At 40.4% G+C, this 25778-nt stretch overlaps 1 protein-coding gene across 4 annotated transcripts in view; it reads right to left on the reverse strand.

The window, feature by feature from the left end:
- DAAM1 (dishevelled associated activator of morphogenesis 1) overlaps window positions 1-25778 on the reverse strand; it is a 190174-nt gene that overhangs the window by 10484 nt on the left and 153912 nt on the right. For 3 of the 4 annotated variants that reach the window (XM_074393177.1, XM_074393176.1, XM_010335123.3), the window contains 7 exons: window positions 23113-23142; window positions 21326-21432; window positions 13048-13132; window positions 7565-7671; window positions 6263-6351; window positions 5199-5367; window positions 1149-1256 (listed from right to left, as the gene is read on the reverse strand). In XM_074393177.1, coding sequence (XP_074249278.1) covers window positions 1149-1256; window positions 5199-5367; window positions 6263-6351; window positions 7565-7671; window positions 13048-13132; window positions 21326-21432; window positions 23113-23142 — 695 coding nt within the window. The remainder of the gene's footprint in view (window positions 1-1148; window positions 1257-5198; window positions 5368-6262; window positions 6352-7564; window positions 7672-13047; window positions 13133-21325; window positions 21433-23112; window positions 23143-25778) is intronic. The other variant, XM_003924387.4, reaches the window with a different exon arrangement.

The following is a 25778-nucleotide window of genomic DNA, read 5'->3' on the forward strand; positions in this document are numbered from 1 at the left end:
TCGTGAAATTTAGGTATAAAATTATGTGTCTTGTTTTCTGTAGCCAGCAGGTATACTTTACAGGTTAAAAATAGCAGAAGAGAAATATCTTTGATCTGTACAAAAATATTTTATGTTTCAAACTCAAAAAAAAAAAAAACCCTCACTTCAGCAAATTACTCCATGTAGAAATAAATCTCTTGCCACACGTGGCTCCTTTGAAAATATAAAAAGAGACGGGTTCATTTGCAATCATGTTCACATTGTGCTCTGCATAATCAGTGTTCTGCTTTTCACTAAGGCCTCAATAATATGAATATTACAAGGTAATGACTTACGTTGCAATAAACAATGATTTTTCTTAAAGTTGTATTAACTTAGTTATTTTCATTTTTTTTTAATAGAGAAAGGTTCTTGGGCTTTTCCCATACACAATAGTTTCTATTTCATGGCTTTTAAATATTAGAGATTAAAACTTAATTATCCCAGATAATTTACAACATATAAAAAACCTCACCAATACTTCATTTAATTTCATGCCTTATATAGTAAATTTCCACCAGATTCCATGAACAGAGGGAAAAAATGAGCCTGCTCATTATACTTTTCAAATTCACTGCAAAAAGATGCAGTTTATGTTTCAAAAAAAGAGACAGCCAAAAGAGGGACGGAAAAACAGTAAGGAAAATTGCCTGCTTCTCAGTCTCTGAAACGTGGTGTGAAGTTTGTGGTAAAAGTTTGGCAACTTTCCATTTTATTTTTAGTTTCCTCATTTGCATAAAGACTGCTTCCTATTAAAGAGCCGCCTTGGTTTCTGGGAGTATGTGTGCATATGTGAAAATTATTAGCAACACCCTGACACTTAGGTCTTCTATTTGCTTAGCCATGCATCTTATTTAACTAAGGATGCTCCTACCTGTATTTAAAACACATGCCCTTTAAAAGTGTGAAAGTTAAAAACTGCATGCGGTATTCCAAAGGAACTAGAACAAATATATGTTCAAAACCTTGTAACACATTTGAGCGATTTGGATGAGATTCAAACTTTATTTCATACAATGTTCAGGGAAAACAAATAGAAGAACTGACTTCTACAGTGCTGACTACCTCAACAGCTAACACACAGTCCAAGTGATTTAAGAAACTAACATTCACTGTTAAGTACTTACTTTACTTTCGCAGCTTGAGGAATATCCCGCAATTCTTCATTTAGGTTGAGGACACTGGGGTACTTATTTTCCACAATAGTGATCAGATAGTGCAAAAGGGTAATGTTCCTACGATTGAAGAAGGGAAGAGCATTAAACTTTTATTTTCCTTTAAAGTACATAAATATACGAATAGTTAATACTTGCATATGATTTATATGCTCAAATTGTAGAACCCACAATAATGCTATATTACCTGCATTAACTTTAAAATTTGGAGGTTTGTGTAAGGCAGGGATTCTCAAGAGAAGGGAATAATGGGAAAGCCTCCGAGGGATTACGTAAATATATGTCAAAAGAAGTATACAATTTCTAAAAAGAGGGTAATAATTACATATTTGGGTCATAATGAGCATCTTTCAAAATCTGGGCAATGTGATAGGTGAGGTAAGTGAATCTGAACCACTGCCAGTGGAGACAAGCTCAAGTTTACCTTCCCAGTAGATCCACCCTAAAATGGGGTGTGCCCTGCAGGTTTATAACTAGTAGGCTTGGGTGGAGTGGAATGGGGTGGAGTGGAGAATGAGGGATGTTTATTCCACTGAAAAGGGCAGCTATTCTTTGGTCTAAAGTACAAAGTAGTAACTCACTGATGACATTATTATTATTTTTGAGATGGAGTCTCGCTCTGTCTCCCAGGCTAGAGTACAGTGGCACAACCTCCGTCTCCCAGGTTCAAGCAATTCTCCTGCCTCAGCCTCCCGCACAGCTGGCATTACAGGTGCCAGCCACCACACCTGGCTAATTTTCATAGTTTTAGTAGAGACAGGGTTTTACCATGTTGGTCAAGCTGGTCTTGAACTCCTGACTTCAGGTGATCCACCCACCCCGGCCTCCCAAAGTGCTGGGATTACAAGCATGTGCCACTGTGTCCGCCTACTGATACTTTTTAATAGGCTTTCACCAAAGAGTGGCCAGAAAGTTAGAAAGCCCCCTCTCTCAGGGCTGAACCTGGAAGTGGGCCATAACTGCCATCATGTGATATCCTCGCAGCCCTGAATCCACTTCCTAATTTAGCAACACTTCAGCTCCTAACTGCATAACTCTTAGTAGTTACAACAGTTGGTTGTGCCAGCTCCCTCTCTGGTGGTGACAGGGCTGAACTCTGACTGACCTGGATTGAAAAGGCAGGGGTGTAGGATAACAGTATCTATTAGGCAACACTGTGTTCATCTGGTCCCATTGTCACTGATTGCTGTACATTACAATCACCTGGACTCCAGATGCCTGGGCCAACCCCAGAGATTCATTTAATTGGAATGAGGTGGAGTCAGACATGGGCATTCTTTAAAACGCCCTGCTGATTTTATCAAGCATCGAGAACCAAGAACTACTTACCTATTTAAGTTAGAATCAGGAGTATAAAAATACATTTCTTTAAAAAAATTTTCCATAATTTAGGCAGTTTGCTAATTCATAATGCTAAGCCCCTATACTCCCAACTCACCTCTAACCAAAATGAGTCAGAGATTTCAAGCAATTTTCTGTAACAATGAAACCATTTCTGGTTACCCTTGTGTTTCATAGAGACAATGCAATCCTATAAATCCTTATTTTTCTCACTCTCAGTCTCTCAATAATTAGTAAACAATCACCCACCAAAGCAAAACAGTGGCCAAGAATTTTGGCCATTTATTTTTCATATGTTCAGCTGCATCCTACCATTTCAGTTTTTTTTTTTTTCTTTTTGACATGGAGTCTCGCTGTTGCTTGGGCTGGAGTGCAGTGGCATGATCTCAGCTCACTGCAACCTGTGCCTCCTGGGTTCAAGGGATTCTCCTGACTCAGAGTAGCTGAGACTACAGGCGCATGCCACCATGGTCAGGCTAATGGGGTTTTACCATATTAGCCAGGATGGTCTTGATCTCCTCAGATCGTGATCTACCCGTCCCAGCCTCCCAAAGTGCTGGGATTACAGGCATGAGCCACTGCTCTGGCTTCCATTTCAGTTTTGCTGTTGACAGAAACTACCTGTCTGCCCATGCGCTTCTTATCTAAGGGGCTGAGGAGGAAGCAAAATGCCAGCTACCATCACAAGAGTGAGGGTTGTTTTTTTTTTTGTTTGTTTTTTAGAGAAATGCTTTGCTTTTTGAGAGACATTTCAATTAATTTCATTAACCATATACACCTTTCCTGTTGTAGAAAGGTTTATAAACCAGGCCCGATCTTCCATATTTGTTTGCTATCCAAATACTACCTCATTTGACTAAATGCAAACTTTTAAAGAAGGAACAACAGCCATACATTTGATTCTTCCCTGGTCATTATCAATAACCAAGCCTTCAATGCTGAGTGAATGCTCCCTTCCTGCTGACTGTCTCACTACCTACACCATCTCATTAGATTCAACTGAGCAACATTAATGAGTGACCGCTTACAAGCAAAGCACTTTGCTAGGCACGCAGGTGTATAAGGCATGGGTGCTGCATTTGGGGACCAAATATTAAAGGCAGAAAAAAAAAAAGAGGAAAAAGATCAGAAATAGTTTTAGCTTGTTCTTTTTAGCTTGAAAAGGCTTGTACATTACGTAAATTCTGTAGTAACCTCAGTAAATAAGCAGATAATCACGTAAGTGCCAGGTTATTGGTAAGTGTTGGGGGCGCGTGATTGCTTTCATATGTGTTCAGTCGAAGAGACTGCCCTTCCTTAAAAAGGTAGCTGCTCTTCAGACGCAAATAAGATCTGCCATTCCCTACTACAACCTCCAAATAAGATCCTTCTGTTGCTAATAGAGCTGTGGCTGGACCAACAGAACCGGTGTCAAATACCTACCTGTAAGGCCGATCATATTGCTTGTAACCATAGGCAAGGTGAATGAGCCACCTGATCCTGAGTCAGTTTCTTCTCTGACAACATATGACAACAGCATTTGGCTAGTGTACTTTACAGGCTATTGGGACAATCAAACGTGAAAGCGCTCTCAAAAGGATCAAGTGTTTACATTAAAAATAAGGTGGCAGGGCTCTAACAACAGCTGCTCTTCATTAATCTATCTCTACATGATGCAAAAACAACAAATTAACACATCGCTTATTTCTTCTAGAATGGATTTAGGATTGCCAGGACACTATGCTTCACTAGCGCTATAGAAAATATAGGGTACAAGACCTTATTAGTTAGAAGTAATTAAGGTTAACAGCCCATATTTCTAAAAAGAACTTGGGTATGGAGAAGCTTACCTTAGAAACAATTGTGCAAGTTCCTTTGAAGTCAGTGAGAACCTCAGAGAAACAAAGCTCTCAGGGAAACTCGAGTTAATATGCCTAATGACCCTACACTGTTAATGACATAAGAGCGTTTTCACATCTTGGTGTCTGTTCACATCTGAGAATCTGTTCACCTAAAATGCAGCACTGAACACTTTCTAGGAAGCATTTTAATGAGCCCTGCAATGACCAACTGAATATCAATAGCCAAAATGCATTTATACATCGTAAGTTTTTAATATAGATCCACTGCATAAAAGAAAAACATAACCTAAAAATCCAAAAAGGTTCATAATTTAGCATCAACTAACAGTTTTGTTTTGTTTTTTTCTTTTCTGTGGAACAGTTTTCTGTAGAGGAGTCTTGGGGAGATGTCCAGAGTGCTGGTAACGTTCTGTCCTTGATCTGGGTGCTGGGTATACAGGTGTGTTTAATTTGTGAAAGATCATCACACCCAACATTATTTCTTGTGAACTTCTTATACTATAATAAAAAGTTTACAAAAAATAATTTTTTTTAAAGGCAGGATAAAACAAAAACAACAGCAAAACTTGGAAGAGATGATGTCCCTGTGGACCAAAAATGGATGAAGGATAATTGGTCCAACAGGAATGTGTGAGATACTTGTGGTCATGAGTGAGGTTAGAAAAGAATCAGGGTCAGAGAAGGGAAGAAAGTAGTGAGAAAGAGAAGTTCAAACTGAAGACAGCAGCGTCCTGAAGGCTGAGGAGGACCAGAGCGGGACAAATCTGAGCCTGGACCTCTGCACCTGGCTACCCTAAGCGTAGGAAGATCCCACACTTACTTGTCAATGCTGGATTTTGTGTCAGCAATTTTGTTTAGGCTAGATATCTTGAATCCATAGGCATTCCCTCTTTGTCCTTTATTCATATAGTTTCCAAATGCCAAAACCACCTCCAGCAACTGCTTGAGGGCACTGCTCCTAAACACCTCCTCTGAGCCAGAACGAATTGCTTCAAAACAGAACACATAAAAACACAATGATTGACAAGTGTTTCATTGTTTGAAATCAAGACATTTCAGTGATACCCATCCTAAATTCACACACATAATAACATATATGGAAAATATTAAGACTGAGTTACTGGGTTACCCAGAGCACTTTCAAAACACTTAAACCAGAAGCAAAGAACATGGACAGGGAAAGCCACTCAAGTTGTTACCAACACCCACAGACAGCTGCAAAATCCCATCCTTTCTCAGGCCTTTCTTAGGTGACTCATCGGTTGTAAGCACTCAGGAATACCTAGAATAGCAACCCCATCTCCAATATTTCTTTCCTAACACTTACTTGTCTTGTATGGGTCAGATTAACAGGAGTATTGATCAATTCCACTGACAGAAACTGGTCAAATGTGTTACATGTGATAGCTTGCAGGTGTCATAACTGGGATCAGAGCTTAAGCAGATGCCTGATTCCAGCCTGCAGTCTGTGGCTGTGCTCTTCAGTTGCCTTGCTTGCATTTCAAACATTTAAAAATTTTAAAAATCAAACCATACAACAGCCTCACTCTTCCCTTTGAAAAATCTTCTAAGGATCTGTTGTGAGGAAGCTAATTACAGCTTTAATGCTAGTAGCAGTGAGATTAATTCCTCACCAGCACCCATGTAGTCAAAAGCCCAACCCTGTAGAGGAGTCCAGGAGGTGTGCTATGAGCTCCTGAGCCTAGGCCAGTGCATCAAGCACTGACCTTAAGTAATCATCCCTCAGAATTTTAAAAGATTTTGAGCCAAAAAATAAAATAAAAAATCACCAAGAAGATCTTGTTTACTATCTGCACTTGGACTGCACTTTTAAGTGGGCTGTAATGATGAACATCATTTCCAATCTAGGCAGCTTGACTTTACCTTCCACTTTAGGTTTCACTTCTGCCACACGCTCTGCAAACTTCTTTTTGAAGTACAGTGATTGCAGCCTTTGCTGATAGTGATTAATTCTGTAAGAGCAAACATGGACGAATAGATATTCATTTAATACGTCTACGTTTACTTAATAATGGATATGGAGGTGGGGGTACCTAGCACCTCCCCAACACCCATCCACTCCCCCAACACACAGACATCAGTTCTTCTCATGGACAGGAGCACAGGGCACGAAGCCAACTTTGCCTGGAGAACCCATTTTGGTCTGACCTTCAGGGGCTGTTTGGTCAACTGCAGCAGAGTCCTTAGCTCCAATCAAGACCAACTGCTAAAAGAAAGTGGGAGCCAGCTGCTGTTGACTAAAGCCTCTCTCCTCCCTCAGAGTCCCAGGAAGAACTCTTCTGAGCGCAGAAGAGATAAAAAGAAACAAAAATGTAAAGAATATCCTACTGCAAATAAAGGACAGTTCCCTGCACCTTTCCCAAATTTCTTAACTTTCCAGAGTAAAAACTGGTCTCCAGCATCCCCTTTCCACATTGTCTCGTCCTCACACCCATCTGCAAACCTCCCTCTGTTTTCACAGTGAGCACTCTCTCTGCTCCCCTAAGGCAGAAAGTTGTGCCCTGAGGTTCACTGAGAATTTCAGGACCAGTGGTCCTTCTCTAATGTGGAATCAATTTTCTAGGCCTGAGATGGTAGATCGACTTAGCTCATATGCCAAACCCAATTACAAAGCTGTAGCTGCCTCAGGGCTTTCTGGAGAAGGGTTCAGAGAGCTTGCCAAGGCTCTGTGGGAAGAGTGCCATGATCGATTAGTGATGTTTGCGTGTGTCATGATTTGACATCTAGATCCTGGTTGTTCAGTTACGTGGGCTTGAGGCTGACATTGCCATAGTTTGTCCACACACATATATATATTTTTTCTATTTTACAACCACCTTGCCATGCTAAGCTACTTGAAAGTATGAGACACTATCCCAAGAAATCAAACTGGTGAGGAGAATGTTACTAACTGGAATCAGAAAAAGTTATGACTTCATTAGGCCAAAGGGGCCTAGAAATAGACCTAATTGTGAAGAAACTCCAACCCTGGCTTACCCATAGGCAAGAACTGACATAAACAAAACAAATTCCACATGACTCAGACTTGAGAAGAGTTTTAGAATGAAAACTCTTTCAAGTTAAGCCAAGTTAATTAGCCTGAACAATTCAACATGAATTGAAAATTCATGAATCTTCTCAGAAAGGGAAGGGACATCTTCACATTCTAAGCCCTTTCCAACTCACCGGCTCATCTCAAAAAGGAACCTATCAGCCTTGGCCATCCGATCCAGTTCATGTTTATGTTCTTCTAACAGGTCAATGTCACTTTTTTCAGGAACAAATTTCAAGAGCTGAAAAGTACATGTGAATATTAAAACTGAGGTTTATCACTTAAATCCATGTAGTAATTTTTCACCCTTTCAGTTAGTTTGTTCCAAGATAAAAGGTTAACTCACGTTGAATTTATAAGCTCTGCTCACAGGTTAAGATACAATAGAAATGATTAAATATTTCCATTTTTACTTAAAAATAGTTAAATTATAGGTATAAGATTCATTCCTGGCATTTTTTTTGTTCTCTACTGCCTCTCAAATCAGAATTGTGTGAGTTCTCTACTGGAACCTCTTTTTCACAGACCATTAGAAGAACCTTAGAGAGTCAACACTGTCATCAGAAGATGATACAACTGAGGTCCAGAGAGAACAAGCCACTGACCCAGGATTACAAAGCAAGTTTGTGTAATGATTAGTAATAGAACCTAGGTCTCTTGGCTTCCAGCTCTATGCCTTTTTTCTGTTACATCATGCTGCAATGAATAGTTCCACTGGTAGTTTCCATTACGTTTTCTTATTTTTCTAGTTTATCTAATTTAATCTTTCCCCCCTTTCTTGTAGAGTTGGGTGAGAGGAACACAGTGGGATTTGATGTTTTTAATTTCGTATCTTATTTGGAAGAAATGAGCAGGGAATGTGGAAGAAATAGTAACAATATTTAAAACTGAAACAGTGCTTCTCTACATGTATAATTTTCTTTCAAGGTATATGTTTTGGATGTGTATGCAAGACCTGTGAACTCATGCTGTTTTCTAGATCAAATGCCCTTAGATTATTATTATTATTATTATTATTTTTAACATTGACCTTTTTGACTTTGAGACTCTCCCCAGAATTTGATGCTGGAACTAGATGATTCATTTAGTAGGTTTTCAAATGTTTGTTGGATTTAACTGAGGGACCTCAGAAAGGCAGTTAGTTTGGGTGTCATCAGCAGAGAGAGGGGATTGGGAATTACAGCGAAGTATTGTGTGAGGCTGGAGTACCTTCCAGGCAGAGTGTATACTGTGTGCCAGGGTCTAGAACAAGCAGCACAGCACTTAGGCAGGTGGAAGGGCAGTGGTAACATCAGTGGGAGAGGGCAGAGTAGGCAAAGGCAGGAAGTAGCAAGGTCTTATAAGAAGTTCTGTCTCTATGTTGAAGGCACTGGAACATATCTTAAAAATCTCATGTAGGAGAGTGAGTTTACATTTTTTAAAAATCACTGTGGTTGCAGGATGGAAAAAGAATTACAAGGGATTAAAAATATGAGGGAGTCATGATTAGATAGTGGTACAGTAAGTAATCTGGGTGAGAGATGATGGTGGTCTGGATAGGGTGGAGATAGTGGCCAGACTCTAGAGCTATTTATGAGACTTGAATGGAACTGGCCTGACTTGATGGATGGTGGTTTATGAGGGAGGAAGAGTCAAAGACGATGCCTGGGCTTCTGGCTTAGGCAATAATGTAACAGGGAACCCAGGAAGAGAAGGCTGGAGGTAGGGTGGGCTGGGATGGGGAAGAGAAGGTGAGTTTAATGTTCAAAATGATTGCATGGAACCAAGTTGAGATTTCTAGTATGCAGTTGGAGAAAGGGTCTGAAGCCCTGGGAAGGTCTGTTTGGAAGCTGAGGCATGGCATGGGTGGTAACAGGTAGGTTAGTGAAGGCGTGGGTGTCAGTGAGGTTAGAAGAGGTGTCATCAAGAGAAAAAAAGCAGGGCTGGAGAGAACCAGCATTCAAGGGGCCAGGACACGGACAGGGAAAACCTTCAAAAGAAGGCCACAGAGATGCAGCCAGAGAGGCCTGCTGGCTCACAGGGCCACAGGAAAACAGCATTTCAACATGGAGCAAGTAGCCACGGGTGCCAACGCCCCCAAGAAACTAAGGAAATGAGGGCCCCGTAGTGTCCTCTGGCTCCAGCAACAGGGAAGCTGCAAGTGCCCCTGAGAAAAGCTCTAGGGAGGAAAGGAGGACAGTATGGCGGAGTGGATAGGAAGTGAGTGTTGGCGGCTTTCAAAAACTCTGGCTGTGCCAGAGAGAAGACAGCAGCTAGGTGGGGATGTGGAGTCTTGAGAGGGGCACGTGCATAAGATGTGTGTGTGCAGGGGGTGTGCGCACAGTGTGTGTGTAGGGATGTGTAGGTGTGTGTGTGTGCAGGGTGTGTAGGTATGATATACGCAGGAGCTGTATGTAGGAGTGTGTTCAAGTGCTAAAGGCTAACACTTGAATGAGCTAATAGTAGTAGGGCTGATCTAGAGGAGGGGACAGTCAGTCCAGCTGGGGTCCTGACTAGAAGGAAGGAATGGGGCCAGAGTGAAGGGAAGGGATATCTTCTCGTTCCTAATAGGATGGAAGTGGGGGAAGACAGAAGTAGATGCCAGGGAGTTCATAGGTCTAGGGGCCTGATAGCTCCTGGGCATTTCTGTTCCCTGTGTTAAAATGGTGACACTGTTCAGATGTCTATCTTATTCTTTTTTTTTTTTTTTTTTGAGACGGAGTTTCGCTCTTGTTACCCAGGCTGGAGTGCAATGGCATGATCTCAGCTCACTGCAACCTCCGCCTCCTGGGTTCAGGCAATTCTCCAGCCTGAGTGCTGGGATTACAAGCTTGAGCCACCGAGGCGGCTTTTTTTTTTTTTTTTTTTTTTTTTTTTTTTTTTTGAGACAGAGTTTTGCTCTGTCGCCAGGTGCTAGGCTGGAGTGCAGTGGCACCATCTCGGCTCACTGCAACCTCCGCTTCCTGGGTTCAAGCAATTCTCCTGCCTCAGCCTCCCGAGTACCTGGGACTAATGGCATGTGCCAACAGGCCCAGCTAATTTTTGTATTTTTTAGTAGAGACGGGGTTTCACCATGTTGGCTAGGATCGTCTCGATCTCTTGACCTCATGATCCACCTGCCTGGGCCTCCCAAAGTGTTGGAATTACTGGCGTGAGCCACCATGCCCAGCCGTGTATCTTATTCTTTCTCAGTGCAGGGAAAAAAGGTAGGAACACAAGGAGAAGGGAAGAGAAAGAGAGAGGAAAGCATCACCCCAGCCCCCCTCAGCTTGGACTTTTACCTACTGGGCAAGGAAACTGAGTTCTAGCCTTAGGGATCCTTTCACTAATTCGCACTGTCCCCTCTCTCCTTACTAACTTGTTGTGCTAAACCCACTTGGCCCCTGTTCAGAATAATACAGTCACTACATCTCTTTTGTTACCTAAAAGGGCACAGTAGGAGCCACACTAAAAACTCAGTCCCCTCTCAAAGGAGAGTTGCGTAAAGGACTGTGCATGGGTAGTTTTAAGAGAGGATGGAGAGTTAGACAAATATCTGGAAATAAGGATAAAGATATGTGTTCCAAGAAAGAAGAGTGTATAGCTCTCAGCTGAGATTAGAGCTCAGCGACTGCAAGCAGCAAGAGAGGAGAGGATGAAAGCAGCCAACAGGCACATCCTAAATAGGAGTAAGGAGATGCCGGCATCAACACTTGTCTGGGAAGAATGCTGTATAGAGGAAAGGGAAGTAAAGAACAAATAGTAAAATGAGGAAGAAAAGAAAGAGCGTGGGAGATGACCAGAGAGCAAGACACACACAGAATTATCAGGAGAGGCCAGGTCAAAAATTTCCTACTTGGCCAGATTCTGCTTCAGTAGACTGGTTTTCTTTCTTTTATTTATTTGAAGTACATTCTATTTGCACTGCAGGCCCTTTTGGCAAGATTCTGAAATCCTTTCCCTCAAGGAGGAATTTCACTGGATGCAATTCCACAGTAAACAGATCTTGTGGAATTTTAAAACATACGACCTTGTCGATAGGAGCTGAAGGCAGGAGGACTAAAGCAGCTTTACACATAGTCGTTCACTCTGGGTTAGCACATCGGGTGCAGCAAGTCGAAGGCAGGGTCACCCGGGAGGGGCAGAGGGAGCTGCGCTCCACTGTCCCAGAGCAACGACTATGTGACTGGTCTACAGTGAGGGAGGGAAGGGTGTGTGGAGGAGACAGAAAATGCTCTCAAAATAAATTCTGGGTTCAGAGGATCCTTTTAAACCATACACAGAGCACCCCAAGAGACTTGAGAACATAATTATTAACTATTTTGATAATTAAAGAAAACCTTTAAAGGACAGCATGGAAAGTTTTTCTACGGGAAATGTGACGGTTTTCCCCCAGGACTCTTCCAGCTGCAGAGGTTGCAGGCAGGGGCAGGTCCTTTACCGAGTGACTCTGCAAACATCACTCCTCCCTGCATGGTGTCTGAGGCCTTTGAGGACATCATGAGAACCATGGAAAATGCACATGCAGATAGACAGGCACTCTACCCAGAGCAACTTCACCACTCAGGATTACTGTTAACAACATAAAATACCCTTATTCTCTGCTCTTGGAGCAGGGCATGCCTACAGATGCAACCCCGAGTTCAGTGTGGAATTGTAGTTGCATCTGCCCACAGTTGACCTTAGGTGGACCTGGCTCTAACAAGTTTGGGTTTCTTGACCAAAACCAGTCAAAATGTGAGCCCTTCCCGAAAACAATGAGACAGAAGGATGGAACAGTCTTATAGCATAGCATACTGAGACTATCACCGTGGAGCACAGAAAAGTTTAGGCCCAGACTGAGGTGCAGGGGGCCGAGACAGGTGAATATCCCTAGAATATGTTAAAGATCAACACTTTCCCCATTATTATTTGAGGACAACTAGACAAAGATGCCAAACAACCCATGACATAGCTTGAATGGCTACACAGGAATGCCACAGAAACACTGGCTGATTGGTCATGGATAATAAAAATTATATAAAGATACCATGAGCGAAGATGTATACTGCCTGGGTGTAATTCCTGTTCTTGCTAGCCCTAGCATTTAAATTTATGGCTATTTATAACCCAAGAGGGTGCTGTACAATGTACAGAGGTAAGACTTAGCCTCAAGACTTTTACAACCTGCCTTGTGACACACATGTGTATTTAGATACAGATGACTGTGTTAGATGCTTAAAGGTCATTTTCATGGTTGTGGGTCTGGTGACCAAGACACAAATTATGTTTAGAGTTTAGTAATGAATCAGTTTCTGTAGTACGGTTTGCAATCTCACAGTGCTAGTGGGATTCTCCATATTCCTGTGAAACACACATTTTCTTCTAGAGCTAGTAGATTTATATGATTTACTAAGGTATAAGACTTAATTGCAGCTTGAGGGACACTGTGGATCCTAGGCATTTGATAAACTTGATCTTCCTTTCACCCATCAGTTTGGGAAGCAATGAGAGAATAAGGTCATTAAGTTTCCTAACAGAGTCACATGGAAACTGGGTTCAGCCTCCTCAATTCATGGATAGGAAATTATCCACTAGCAACAACCAGAGGTTCTCAATATCCCACTCCCTGTTGACAGTCGGTTTTCACTTCTACTCCGAGATACATCTGGTAGCTCACCTGTTCCAACATGTCCTTGGGCAGATCTTCCTGTTCGTCCATTGTTAGAATTGCCCGTTTGATTTCATCATTGGATAATTTCAACCTGGAGAAAGAATATTTTGTTATCAACCATATTGATTTGAGTATTACAATGTAACACAATTCATTTTGCTACTCCAGCTGCTGATTTTTAAGTACTTTTTTTTTTGTCAAAATCTCTCAGTGAAAGCTTATTTCCTGACAATATTGAACCTAAAAATAGGATTTTAAAACTGCTTTAACATTCTTTCAGGGCTTTGTAATGCTTTGCTTACACAGAGGACAAAGCTGCTATGTTCTACGATTTTTCCTAAGCAAGGGATTGGAAGATTAGAATTAGGGAAAATTCCCATACACAACTGTTTTCTTTTACACATGGGATCCGTGAATTGCAGGTGAGAGGATGGAACGAAATTTCTGACCTGTTTATATGTCAGGAGTGTTTAAAGTTTGCTATCAGGTAAAAAATAGATTTTGAGAAGGGTAGAAACTTCATGTTATTGTTAGAAAGCTGAGAAACAGATAATATGCATAATAAAATGTATAAGTACTTCATAATTAAGGCATTTGTTAACAGATAGAGAAACTGAGGCCCTGAATGGCCAAGTGATTTGTCCAAGGTCAAACATAAAAAATGACAGTACACCACAAACCCAAGAGTCTTGATTGCCAGTCTCAAACTCTTTATACAAATATTCCTTATCTAGTTAATCTTTTAGGGAAGGATTTAAACAAAAATACAAATCTGTATTCTCTTTTTCTGTCTACCATCAACTTAAATGAGTTACTATTTTAATAAGGAAACTGTGTCTTGATTGTCAGAACAACAAAGTATTGACTATAAAATATAATGTTAAGGCCAGGTACAGTGGCTCATGCCTATAATCCCAGCACTTTGAGAGGCCGAGGCAGGTGGATCATGAGGTCAAGAGATTGAGACCATCCTGGCCAATAAGGTGAAACTCCATCTCTACTAAAAATACAAAAATTAGCTGGGAATGGGGGCACGTGCCTGTAGTCCCAGCTACTTGGGAGCCTGAGGCAGGAGAATCGCTTGAACCTAGGAGGCGGAGGTTGCAGTGAGCTGAGATCATGCCACTGCACTCCAGCCTGGTGACAGCAAGACGCTGTCTCAAGAAAGAAAAAGTAACAATAGTCTTACCCAGGGCAAAAAATCTTAATCGCATTATTAGCTGCAACAAGAGAATCATTCCTTTGTTTAATTTGTAAGCATTAGACCGAGACCTTTTTTTTTTTTTTTTTTTTTTTTTGATAGAAATGGGGGTTTCACTATGTTGCCCAGGCTGGTCTTGAATCCCTAGCCTCAAGCAATCCTTCCACCTTGGCCTCCCAAAGCTCAGGGATTACAGGCATGACTCCCCATATGTGTAAGTAAGATTTCTTAAATCTTACTTCCTTACAACCCATAACTAATGTGGCATATTTACATGACTTGATTTGTTCTTTTAGTCTGTGCTCTTGAAGAAGAGTCATATTTAGGACTAGAGATAAAGACGTAAACACACAAATATAGAGCAAGAAGATGTACATATGTCACATGCAACTTTTGAAGGTAGGGCTTTGGTGTGACCCAGTTAAGGACCTCATCTTCTATTAGACTGGGCCCCAGTCCAGTCTCTGACACTTTCTGGTCAGTGTGACTACAGTAAAACATTTTTATTAAGCCTCAGTTTCCTCATCTGTAAAACAGGGATAGTAATAACTACATAACTGTATCCCTGCCCAAAAAAAAAAAAAAAAAAAAAAAGCATTGTGTTTGTATGTGTGCACATGAGGATTAAGCAAAGTGCTTAGCAAAGCTTCTGGCCATTTTCGAACACAATAAACTATATGTACGTTCTACAAGGCAGACTTTTCTATACTAGAAAAAGTAGCAGTACTTTTGTAACCTAAATGTTCATATGCAGCTAAGAATGCATTAAACAGTGCTTAGTATGGTAATTAAGATCACTTTTCAAAGCACTGTCATATCCATTATTTCACCATTGTTTCCTCTCTGTGTATGACATCCATTAGGCCTGGGGGTATTAAGAAGGAAATAGAAGATGAGGTGTTTTTTTGTTTTTTTTTGAGACGGAGTTTCGCTCTTGTTACCCAGGCTGGAGTGCAATGGCGTGATCTTGGCTCACCGCAACCTCCGCCTCCTGGGTTCAGGCAATTCTCCTGCCTCAGCCTCCTAAGTAGCTGGGATTACAGGCACGCGCCACCACGCCCAGCTAGTTTTTTGTATTTTTAGTAGAGACGGGGTTTCACCATGTTGACCAGGATGGTCTCGATCTCTCGACCTCGTGATCCACCCGCCTCGGCCTCCCAAAGTGCTGGGATTACAGGCTTGAGCCACCGCGCCCGGCCAAAGATGAGGTTCTTAACAGTGATTATAGTCATTGGGAGAACCAGAAGATATGATGCAGCCCTCAAGACACAAAGGTGTGTAAAGCACACACTCAGCCATGGGCTTGCAGATGAAGGTGAGGGCTGAGGAAGTGAAGGCGTGCACTCAAAGGCAGTGTAAAAGAAAAGAACCCCCAGGTGAAGCTGGATGAGGCACCCCACCAAGGATGCCTCTGGCTTATCTTTTTCTCTAGACTTGGGACATGATTTTGTTCAAACCATCCACCCTGCTATTTAAACTGAATGTTATTTCATGTGTCATTAAGCAGAGAAGAGAAGGAAAAAATCTGGGACTCCTACAGTAATAATACCATTCTCTTCTAGTTCATGTTCTCAAACCCAAAAAGGCATCTAGGCAAAATGCGAAATTGTTCAAGCTGACAAAGAAGGCCCATTCTATCACTTCCTCTCAGCTGTGGTGCCATTATAACCCTCACGCCGTTTCAGCCACCCTCACCCTGGTAGACTTTTTCAGATGGTTTTAATCCTTCTTGGGACGATTACTGCCTCATGAACATGTTTCCCAGAATACCAATGTTAGAAAATCCCCCCCTACTTAAATGGAACAATTTAGCTATTGGCATGGGTAAAGTATACAACAGTGGGAAAACCAAATTACAGGATCAAGGCCTCAACTGGGTAGCCCTAGATTCCAGGACACTAGAGGCCCTCGAGTCAATTTAAGTGTAAACACCACTGTGCGGCCATGCAAGGCCAGGCCAAGAAACAGTAACAACAGGGAAGGCTGAAACTGCCAATGATGAAAACCAACTGGCTGTGAAAACATCTATAATCACGAGAAGAGCTCTGCTTATAAGAAAAAAAAAAAATAAACTAGTTCTGTGTCCTTTCACACCGAGTTGAAGAAACCATTTTATGGCGTAGTTCTGCTGAGTCCTTCTGTTTTGCATTTAAAAGAAAAGGAGTTGAAAATCAGAGTGAGAACAATACTTGAAGTATCAGATTTGCATTTCATTAGCTCCCCATATGGAGCACAGAACTTCTTGCTTTTGAAATTGTATATATTTATGCTCCTCAACCCCCAGAGGCTGTCTGGACTAAACACCAGCTCTAATTCAAAACAATTTTGGTTTCTCTTAATGTGGCCCACAAACAGACTGGAGACTTTAATGGCTAGTACTTAAGAAAATCTACCTGTCAACAAAACGCCATGCACGAGGCCTGTTGGATCAGACAAAGAAACCCTATCTTAAGGGAAAGGGGAGAAAGGTACCCCACCTTTTGGGGATGGTTCTATAGGTTGCAGAGTTCTTAGTATCATCTGTCATCCACAGAATCAGTCTTTAATCTCTGTAATTAATTGTTTTTGAAGTTTGGTACTCTTCTAGAGTGCTGGAGGGTGGCAACTTTGGAGACATCTACTCTACCTTTCTTTATTAGGCAGGAGACAAACCAGCCATCTTAAAACAGTATTCAACTCTGGGCTGCTCTACTCAAGTATTTCAAAAATTCGCCAAGAGAATTGGAACATCCAGGCGTAACTAAGATAAGGATGGATGGCTAGATCAGCCTTAGCTCTGCTTCAGTGGATTTAGGCCAAATCCCCCTACTTTAAAGTAGCTTTTTGTGGTTTACTACACCCAGGCTGCCGTGCTAAGTGAGCATCTGGAAAAAAAAGAACAGCAGAACACTTCATAAAATTGTGTTTTAGGTGGGCTCATTTTGCAATATAATCCTGCTTCCAAGTTTCTGTCTCCCCCAACCCCTTTGGAAGAGAGGCCTGTTTTAGGGAATAAAACAGAGTAAATTTTAAATTGCTACATGTCACCCATACACAGTAGAAAAGTTCCTTATTCCCTGAGGGCCTGAGAAATGAATTCTCTAAGATGTGCCCCTTTTACTCTCTTCCCCTGAAAGGCATTGGTCCCTGATGCTCTGGACTCCCCATTCAAATGCACACCTTTTAGGCTGTCTCTCTCAGAGAGCTTCAAATGATTTGGTCACTCAGGCTGCAAATACCCTACTCACTCAGCCATGGGGAGAGTCGGCACCTCTTCCCTGACTTGGCCTCTTTCTAACTGCCTTGCTTGGCTTCAGACAAAGCTGTGGCAGGTGCCCCTGACCAAAAGGGTCCACTGACATTTGTAAAATATGAGGAAGACCTTTAAGGCATAATTGTAAATACTGTGAACACAAGCGCTCATTAAAATACAGCCCATGGAATACACCACAGGCTTTCACTGTGGTGAACTCTGGTGTAATGATGGCACTGCCAGCAAATAAATCCCTAGATAGCAAGATAAGAAATAGAGAAGTTCACCAGCCTCTGGGAATGAAATAAGTTGGAAAGAAAGATAGTAAGTGTGGGAAGGTGGGAAATGCTGACATAATCTTTGAAACATTCCTATTCATTGTCCCCAAGCACAAAACCAGCCTTCAAGGGCTTCTTCATCTCTCTTGAAGCTGTCCCTCAGTCATCAAGTCTCACCTGGACAACAGAGACCCTTATCTGATGGCTGCCCTGGTCCAGCTGTTAACCCCTTCTAACCTGTCCTGCGAAACTGAAAGCCCAAACTAAAAAACTTTATTAAACACATGGTGTCCTCCTGAACAAACGGTACCAGTTCTGATCCCATGGATACATAAACAGGACACTGACAGGGCAGTACCCATGCAGGCACCCTTCAGGGGCTGCACGTATCCTAGGTAAAATTCTCACAAGCCACTGCAGGGCTGCTACTCTCATCTTTTTTACAGATGAGGAGGCTATGATGTGATCCTGGGCTGACTCATGCCCTTATAAATGCACAAGTCCTGAATCTCCGGCTCTCTTGCCTGGTTTCATTCAATCCAATTAATACTTCTCTGCCGGGATTGCAGGGCTCTCTTTACTAGTTATGCTTACGTCCCTCCCACATCTTTGCTGCTGCACGCCTCCTTGACATCGCCTTCCTGGTCTCCTCTCGTCATGTAACAGTCCTTGCCTTTGAGGCCCACTTTCTACAGTAAGCCCTGCTGGTGCCCCTCCTGTACGGCTGAGCTCTGTGTCCTTCAGTCAGACCAGTGTAAGCCCTGAACTGTGCACAAATCTTCTCACAGGTGTCATTTTTCTTTTCCAATCGGTCATGTGCTTTCAAAGGCAGCAATATTATCTTAACTTTTAGTATATCCTATGGCACTCAGCACAGTGCCAGGCAAATAAATGCTCCGAAGTGGTGACTGTCTAAGAAAAAAAGTGTTGAACACGTTTTCGTACTTCTTTCTCCTCCTTTTATGCCCCAGCTCCTTTTGTGCATAGTAATAAATTGCCAAGAAAAAGGGAAGAATGAAAAGTAAACTGCTGATTGGTTAAAAAACTAAATAAAACACAAATGATAAATTTGCCTAATTTTTTTCACTTTTACCACAATATTTAGCACGTCATTTTGTGCTTTCCTGATGAGAGAGTAGAACAATTGACCTCTGAGCACAAAAGGACGTAGCACTGAATCCTCTGTGGGAGAGAAGGCTTCAGATCCTGATGAATGCGGCCAATGGCCAGCAGGTCAAACGGGACTCAACATTACTTTGTCACACACAACACGCTTTTTTTTTTTTTTTTTTTTTTTTTTTTAATATAGTGTCTTGCTCTGTCACCCAGGCTGGAGTGCAGTGGTGGAATCTCAGCTCACTGCAACTGATGCCTCCCAGGTTAAAGCGATTCTTCTGCCTCAACCTCTCCCGAATAGCTGGGACTACAGGTGCCCACCACCACGCCCGGCTAATTTTTGTATTTTTAGTAGAGATGGGCTTTCAACATATTGGCGAGGCTGGTCCTTAACTCCTGATCTCAACAACACGCTTTTTGTGCTCACTGTAATAACGCATCCACTAAACTGAATTTTAATTGATAATCGGACAGATATGAGGCCAGTTCTTAAAACTGTCTTAAGATAGTTTAGATACATTCAAGTTCTAAGTTACCTCAAAAGTGTCAGTGCCTAAGGTTACAAGGGAATTACATACAAATCACAAATATGAACTAATTCCCTAAATAATAGAATGGGAAATTTGCCAGAAAGAGATGTAACCTTATCTATATCTAGTTTAATTACCCTGGTTGATACTTAGTACTACTGAAGAATCCGTCAATGAGGAACGAGGCCACAGTTTTCACTCTAAAGGCATTTCAACACTATAGAAATTCCCTGACAGCTCCCTTTGCCAAGTGTTTTAAAGCATTCATCTGGACGGTACAAGCATAAAACATAGAGAGAAATTCTAGGATGTAAAAAAATCTCCGAAACTTTCCCCAAATTAATTTAATTTTGCTATTAGAAATACTACTTATAAAAAGGTAACAAAATGAATTGTTTACACTGTACAGCAGTCTTCCCTTATTGGAGGGTGGTATGTTCCGCGACCCTCCAGTGGAGGCCTGAAACTGTGGATAGTATTGATCCTTACACAGACTATGTTTTTTTTCCTATACATACATACCAATGATAAAGTTTAATTTATAAATCCGGCACAGTGAGATATCAACAATAACTAAAAATAAAATAGAACAATTAGAACAATATATTGTAATAAAGGTTATGTGGATGCAGTTTATTTCCAAATATCTTACTGTACTAGACCATGAATAACTAACTACAGAAAGTGAAACTGTGGATAAGGGGTGGGGGTTACTGTAAAAGAAAAATAAGTTGACCTTCAAATTATTTTCAGTGATGTCTTCCTAAAGCAGATAGATATTCTATCTAACCTTAGCACAGTTCATGAAACAAAAGTCAGAATAAAGACAGGGTCTGGTCACTTACACAGCTTTCAGCCAGAGGCAGAAATAAAACGCTAACAGGATGGTTCAGGTTACCTTACTAGTTGCATTAAAATTCAAAGATCTCACTAAGGTTCGATTTCTCTTCACTGAAAGAAACATTTGCTCCCTGAAGTAATACACATCTGGCTAAGAATCAACTTCCATGATGAAAACCAAGCAGCAGCTCTTTGTGTTAAAAGAAATTCATTCTAAGTACATTGAAATAATAAGTACTACTACTTTCCCTCTCTTCATTCTCCCTGAAAAAGAAGTCAACTTATACTAGCATCAATGCATATGCAACAGTTCTTCCAGAATGTAACTTATCTTTAAAGTCCCAACATTTAAGATTCTTTATATCTTCACTCACTCCGTAAGTATTAGGTGTCTTTGCCTAACGTGAAAGTTTCTTTTAGAGAAAAGCAGAAACTAGATAAAGAAAAGCTATTTGACATCCCAGAACAACCTGACAACATTGCCCAAAGCTGCAATCAGATTTCAGGCTCCCAAATTTCCTTTCTTCTTTTCAAGTTCCAAGGCTGTGATGGTTCACTAATTATAAGAAAGATTTCTGAACAGGGCTGAACGGGGAAAATTAACATTTCATGGAGGTTTGAGATTTACATATCCTTTAGCTATAAAAATGCTCAAAAAGAACGTGAAATCATATAACCTTGAAATGTAAAAAGGTGACTTTAGAAAGCAAAATAAAACAGCCTTCATCTGTTGGTCCTGATTCTGAGACAATGCTACGAAATGATCAAAATATCTCTAAGGCCAAGAAGTGTAAATAAAAGTCAAGTCCATTTTACAGCTTTCTGGGAAGAAAAGATTGACTTGAGATGTTCTGCTTTTAAATTTAGAGGTCTGTGGAAATTAAGCTTTGGGAAAGAAGGCATTCAGCTCTGATATGTTCCACTAGTAAAAGTAAGCACCAAGAGCTGTTCTCATTTTAACAGAAGGGAATACAAAGAACTGTACCTCAGCAGAGTACAATTAAAACAAAATCACTAACATGAGGTTTTGAGCCACAGAATGGAAATGTTGGTCCTACTAGGAATGTTTATTCAACATCAACAATACCTCGACAGAAGAATGTTGCAATTCTGAGCTCTCCGACCATCAATCACCGAAAGCTCTTTGACTTTAAGTTTGGAACTCAGAGTGTCATCAATGGCATCTGCTTCTTTCTGTAAAGAGCACGAAAGAAATCCATCAAAGTCCAACAGGGACATTCAGACTTCAGACACACACTTTCCTTTACATTTTTGTTCACACACACATTACACACACTCTACACATACACACATGGGCAAAGCTGAGATGGTGAGGTGGGGGGAGTGTGGAGAGGTGGTGGAATTGAAACAAAGGTTACAGTCTAGTTGGTAAAAGGAAATAATAAGAAAAGCTGACCACCCACATTTGAAAAAGCATTATTTGGAAGAACAAAGTGCTTCTAAGTTGAAGATGCTAAGTGTGCATAAATTATCAGTGAGTGGTGCCCTCCTTTTGTCCCCCAAATTCCTATGGATTGCAGACAGAAGAACTGTCACTATGAATCAGGCTCAGCTGAGGCTTGCCATTGCCCGTCTAGCCGCTTGCAAGGCCCATTCACCCCAGAACCATTTGCATCCTGAGCACTCAAAAAGGCTAAACGATAAAACCTCTCAAACATCTTCATGTACAACAGGAAGCTCCAAAAGCCAGATGGTACCCTTTATTACCCTGGAGCCTGATGGACAATGGGAACAAGCAGCTTGAGGCATGAGTTTAGTTACTTACACTAACAATAAAATGCTACTTCCATATTCTGTTGCTGTACAGAAATCTGTAAGCTATGATGGCCAGTTATAATTTTAGGTGGAACAAACAAAAATAATTACGTATAACATACTGTTAGAGTAAACTGAGCAACAGGAGTACTTGTAATAAGAAAAAGGTCGAGGCTAACTTGATAAATATCAAGTTTGATTTCATTAGCAGAGAGGAGCAATTGAAAAGTAGATTATGGCATTTTAGAAATGTAAGAAAACTGATTATTAAGTAGCTCTTTCTTTTGCAAAGTTGTATGTACACTTTACACAAAGATGAAGAATCTTAGGTGAATTCTTCATTCAACTTACCTACAAAGTTTTCTCATTTGATGAGGGGGTTGAATTAAAGTGGTATTTCTAAAGTCTGTTTAAGCTCTAAAAATTCTATATACTTTCCTACTAAGCCTCATGAATTTATGGAGAACATCAAAGATGATCAGTTCTACAAACTACTAAATCTTGGACCAGACTGCTGTTTTTAACATGAGTCTGTACTACTGTTTAAATTTTTAGAGTTTAAAAAGAAAATGAATTTGTAGTGACGTGACTGCAATCTGGCTTGCTCAGATGCTAAATGTATCAAGCATCTAAATTCAACTATAGCCTATGCAATCTGTAAAAAGTGCTTGATTACTATCAGAAGACAATAGTCCAAGTCTTATATACACCATCAAGCCTTTTTCAAATATTTCCCATTCAAGAATTAGGAGGGGAAAAAAATCAAACAATTACATAAATTATTATGCCAATAACGGTAGCATTAAAAAAAGTAAGGAAACCAAAGAGCTCTAGAACTGTGTAATAGTTTGGAAAACAAAGGCAATATGAAATTTATAATATGAGGCGCTATGTGATCAAATGTCAACTGTCTTGTGCTAAAATTCCAGGCGAACCTCTAGATATTCATTTAAGAGTTGAAATCCAAAATGGAGTTACCTAGGCATTAGATTACACTATTTAAAAAACAAAAACAAAATCCTGGATAATGAAGAGATTTCAAGCTTACAGTGAGCCAAGGAGTTATATTAAGCAAGCTTTAGATAGTAGCTCACTTACCTGCTTGGAGTTACTGTTCACAAAGAAATCCTACAGCCATGGCAGAGGCATGGAAAAGGCAAATCAGACACACGCAGTTCAGAAATCATAGCAACAAATGGGGAAAAGTCAAAGCAGTCAAGGAAATAAGTGATGTAGTGTAAGAGATGATTTATACCCCTGGGATCATCAGTGAGAGTTGATGAAGATGAGAAAGTTTGGCTGAATACCATGAAGAGCACAATACTAAGCATTCAGGGTAGAGAAAGACGATGACATTCGCTGTACCCAATTTTCAGTGGTAGAAAATCAAATTCAGAAAAGACAGGGCTTAAAACACCCCAGAAAGACCCAAGCTGGGAAAGGAACAAATCCTCTTTGAAATGACCACTAGCTCCATTTACTCAACATGATGATTTTTACTTGAAGCAGAATATCAATCAATTCCATTAACTTGAGGAAACTATTCCCACTGTTAATAGCAAAAAACAAACAAACAAAAAACCAAAAAACACTTTTTTTGGTGGAAATAATCTCCTGTCATCTTGTATTATAAGAAGGATTGAGGAAAGACAGGTTGAACAACTCAAGTCAGTAATATTAACCCTCAGCACCACTATAAAGCCCAAATAATGCCCGTAGGTGCTACAGGTAGGTATGAGGAAAAGAACATGCAATTAAGAGAAAATCAGTGGTTCGTGTGCTGTGCAGCCACTGGTGGCCCTGTCTTAACTGCCTCAGGGCTGTTCAAGCATACAAGGTCAACAGTCTCTTCTGGAAATAGTTTTTAGAAAAGACTTGGAGTGAAAAAGGCAACGAGGAAGAGGTAACTGACATGTTATGAGAAATTTACAGTATAGGTGTCATATTTTTGCAATGCTGAAATGAGTAAAGGCTTCATTGTGCAAAACACACTCCAGTTTTTGGGCCAACAGCTTGCACAACCAGCATTTGCTCAGCAGATTCCTTAAGGTTTCATTGGTCTCGGCAGCACTGCCAAGGCCAATTTTACACAGATGAGCTGTTTCACATAATTCCTCTAGTGGGAAACAGAATGTATTCTCCCCTTATTCTAGCCATACAAGGAGGGACTGCTTTTCTAGAAAGGCATTTAAAAAACAATGAATACTCTTCCTCTGATATCCCAGTTTTCTTTTGTCTCTGTTATAACTGCCAAATATCTACTCTGAAGCTCCTTGGGACTCTTCCTGTAAAAGCAGTTTCCTTTCAAGGGCAAAAAAGACTATGGTGAAGTGAACTCTATGAGGTCATCTTAACCTATTTTTTTTTTTTCTCTTAAAGAGAGAGTTGGTAGTTAAACTTAGATACTGCTCTCACTTTCTGACCCTCAAAGAAGAAACATTTTTGAAGTTCACTAGCAACTCATCCTATTTTCTAAGTTCCCAATGTCAGGAAATTAAGACTTCTGACCTCTAGTGTAGAAGACTGTGGAATCAGACAACTGTTACTTACTGGGTGTGTGGCTTGGGGCTCAGTCTGTCTGTAAAATGGGGTTAATTAACAACTGATTGGTGTGAAGATTAAACATGACAATCATGTAATGCGTTTTGTATAGTACCTAATATACTGTATGAGCTCAATACTCGGAAGCTACAATAATACAATTATTTCATCTTTCAAGCTGATGATTAAGTCCATTTATTCCCCTTTTGCTCTGCTTTCAGTTGAGCTAGAAAAACAGCTGGTCGAGATCTCCTATTTGTAACCAGCAGCGGCAGTAAGTGTAATAGTTAATAATTACATAATATATTTTATCTTTCTAGAGGAGAGGATAAAGAATGCTATGCAAAAGTTTCTTCAATTATTAGCCTAAATATTCAACTTCTTTAAAAGTCCTTTACTTGGCACATTAGAAATAAAATCATAAAGCTTATACGTTTCATTGAAAGGGGCATGTTAGAAATAACGATGCTTCCAAGCCTATTTCAAGTTAAGTTTACATTCTTTTTGAAACCTCATTCACTGAAAAATCAGACGGAAATAACAAAAGATATTTCTAATTGGCTTGGGTCAAATGTGGTAGAATCACTTATATCTGGCTTCACCTAATAGGATGTCTGGTTTTTCCAGGCAACTTTTGGCATAAAGCTTAGGGCTTGGAGTATAAATAGGAAGTTGGGACTTGCATTTTCAGGAAGCCATGCTGATAGTGCTGTAGATTGAATTCCACAATGGAATAATGACTCAACACTTCACAAATAACCATAACTCTTACATGATTGGTTTTTAATCTTTTTGAGATAAGACTTTTGTCAATCTGGTAAAAATTATGGATCCCTATCCAGAAAAATTCATATACTATATTTATATAAAACGCTGCACTTGGTTAACTCTTACCATGAAGCCTAGTTAAACAACTTACACTTGGTTTTAAGAAATATTTATAATTCTCTCTTCTGTCTTCATGTGCCATGGCTAAGGATCAAGCTTATTTAAATAAATATCTTAAATCTTAAAATTTTTCAATATGAAAATTAGATACATGGAGTAAACATTGTAAAGAGAATGAAAAATGAAAATTCTTTGATAATTTATAAAAAATCAGAAGATATCACTGAATGCTCTAAATGGAACTCCCAAAATGTCTTATGTGTTACATATAAGCAGGAGAGGTTGGATTTCAGAGCCTGGGACCACAGTTATTCTTTGTTCCTAACCCAGAGCAG

This window comes from Saimiri boliviensis, chromosome 2 (genome assembly GCF_048565385.1).
Source record: "Saimiri boliviensis isolate mSaiBol1 chromosome 2, mSaiBol1.pri, whole genome shotgun sequence".
Lineage (NCBI taxonomy): Eukaryota > Metazoa > Chordata > Mammalia > Primates > Cebidae > Saimiri > Saimiri boliviensis.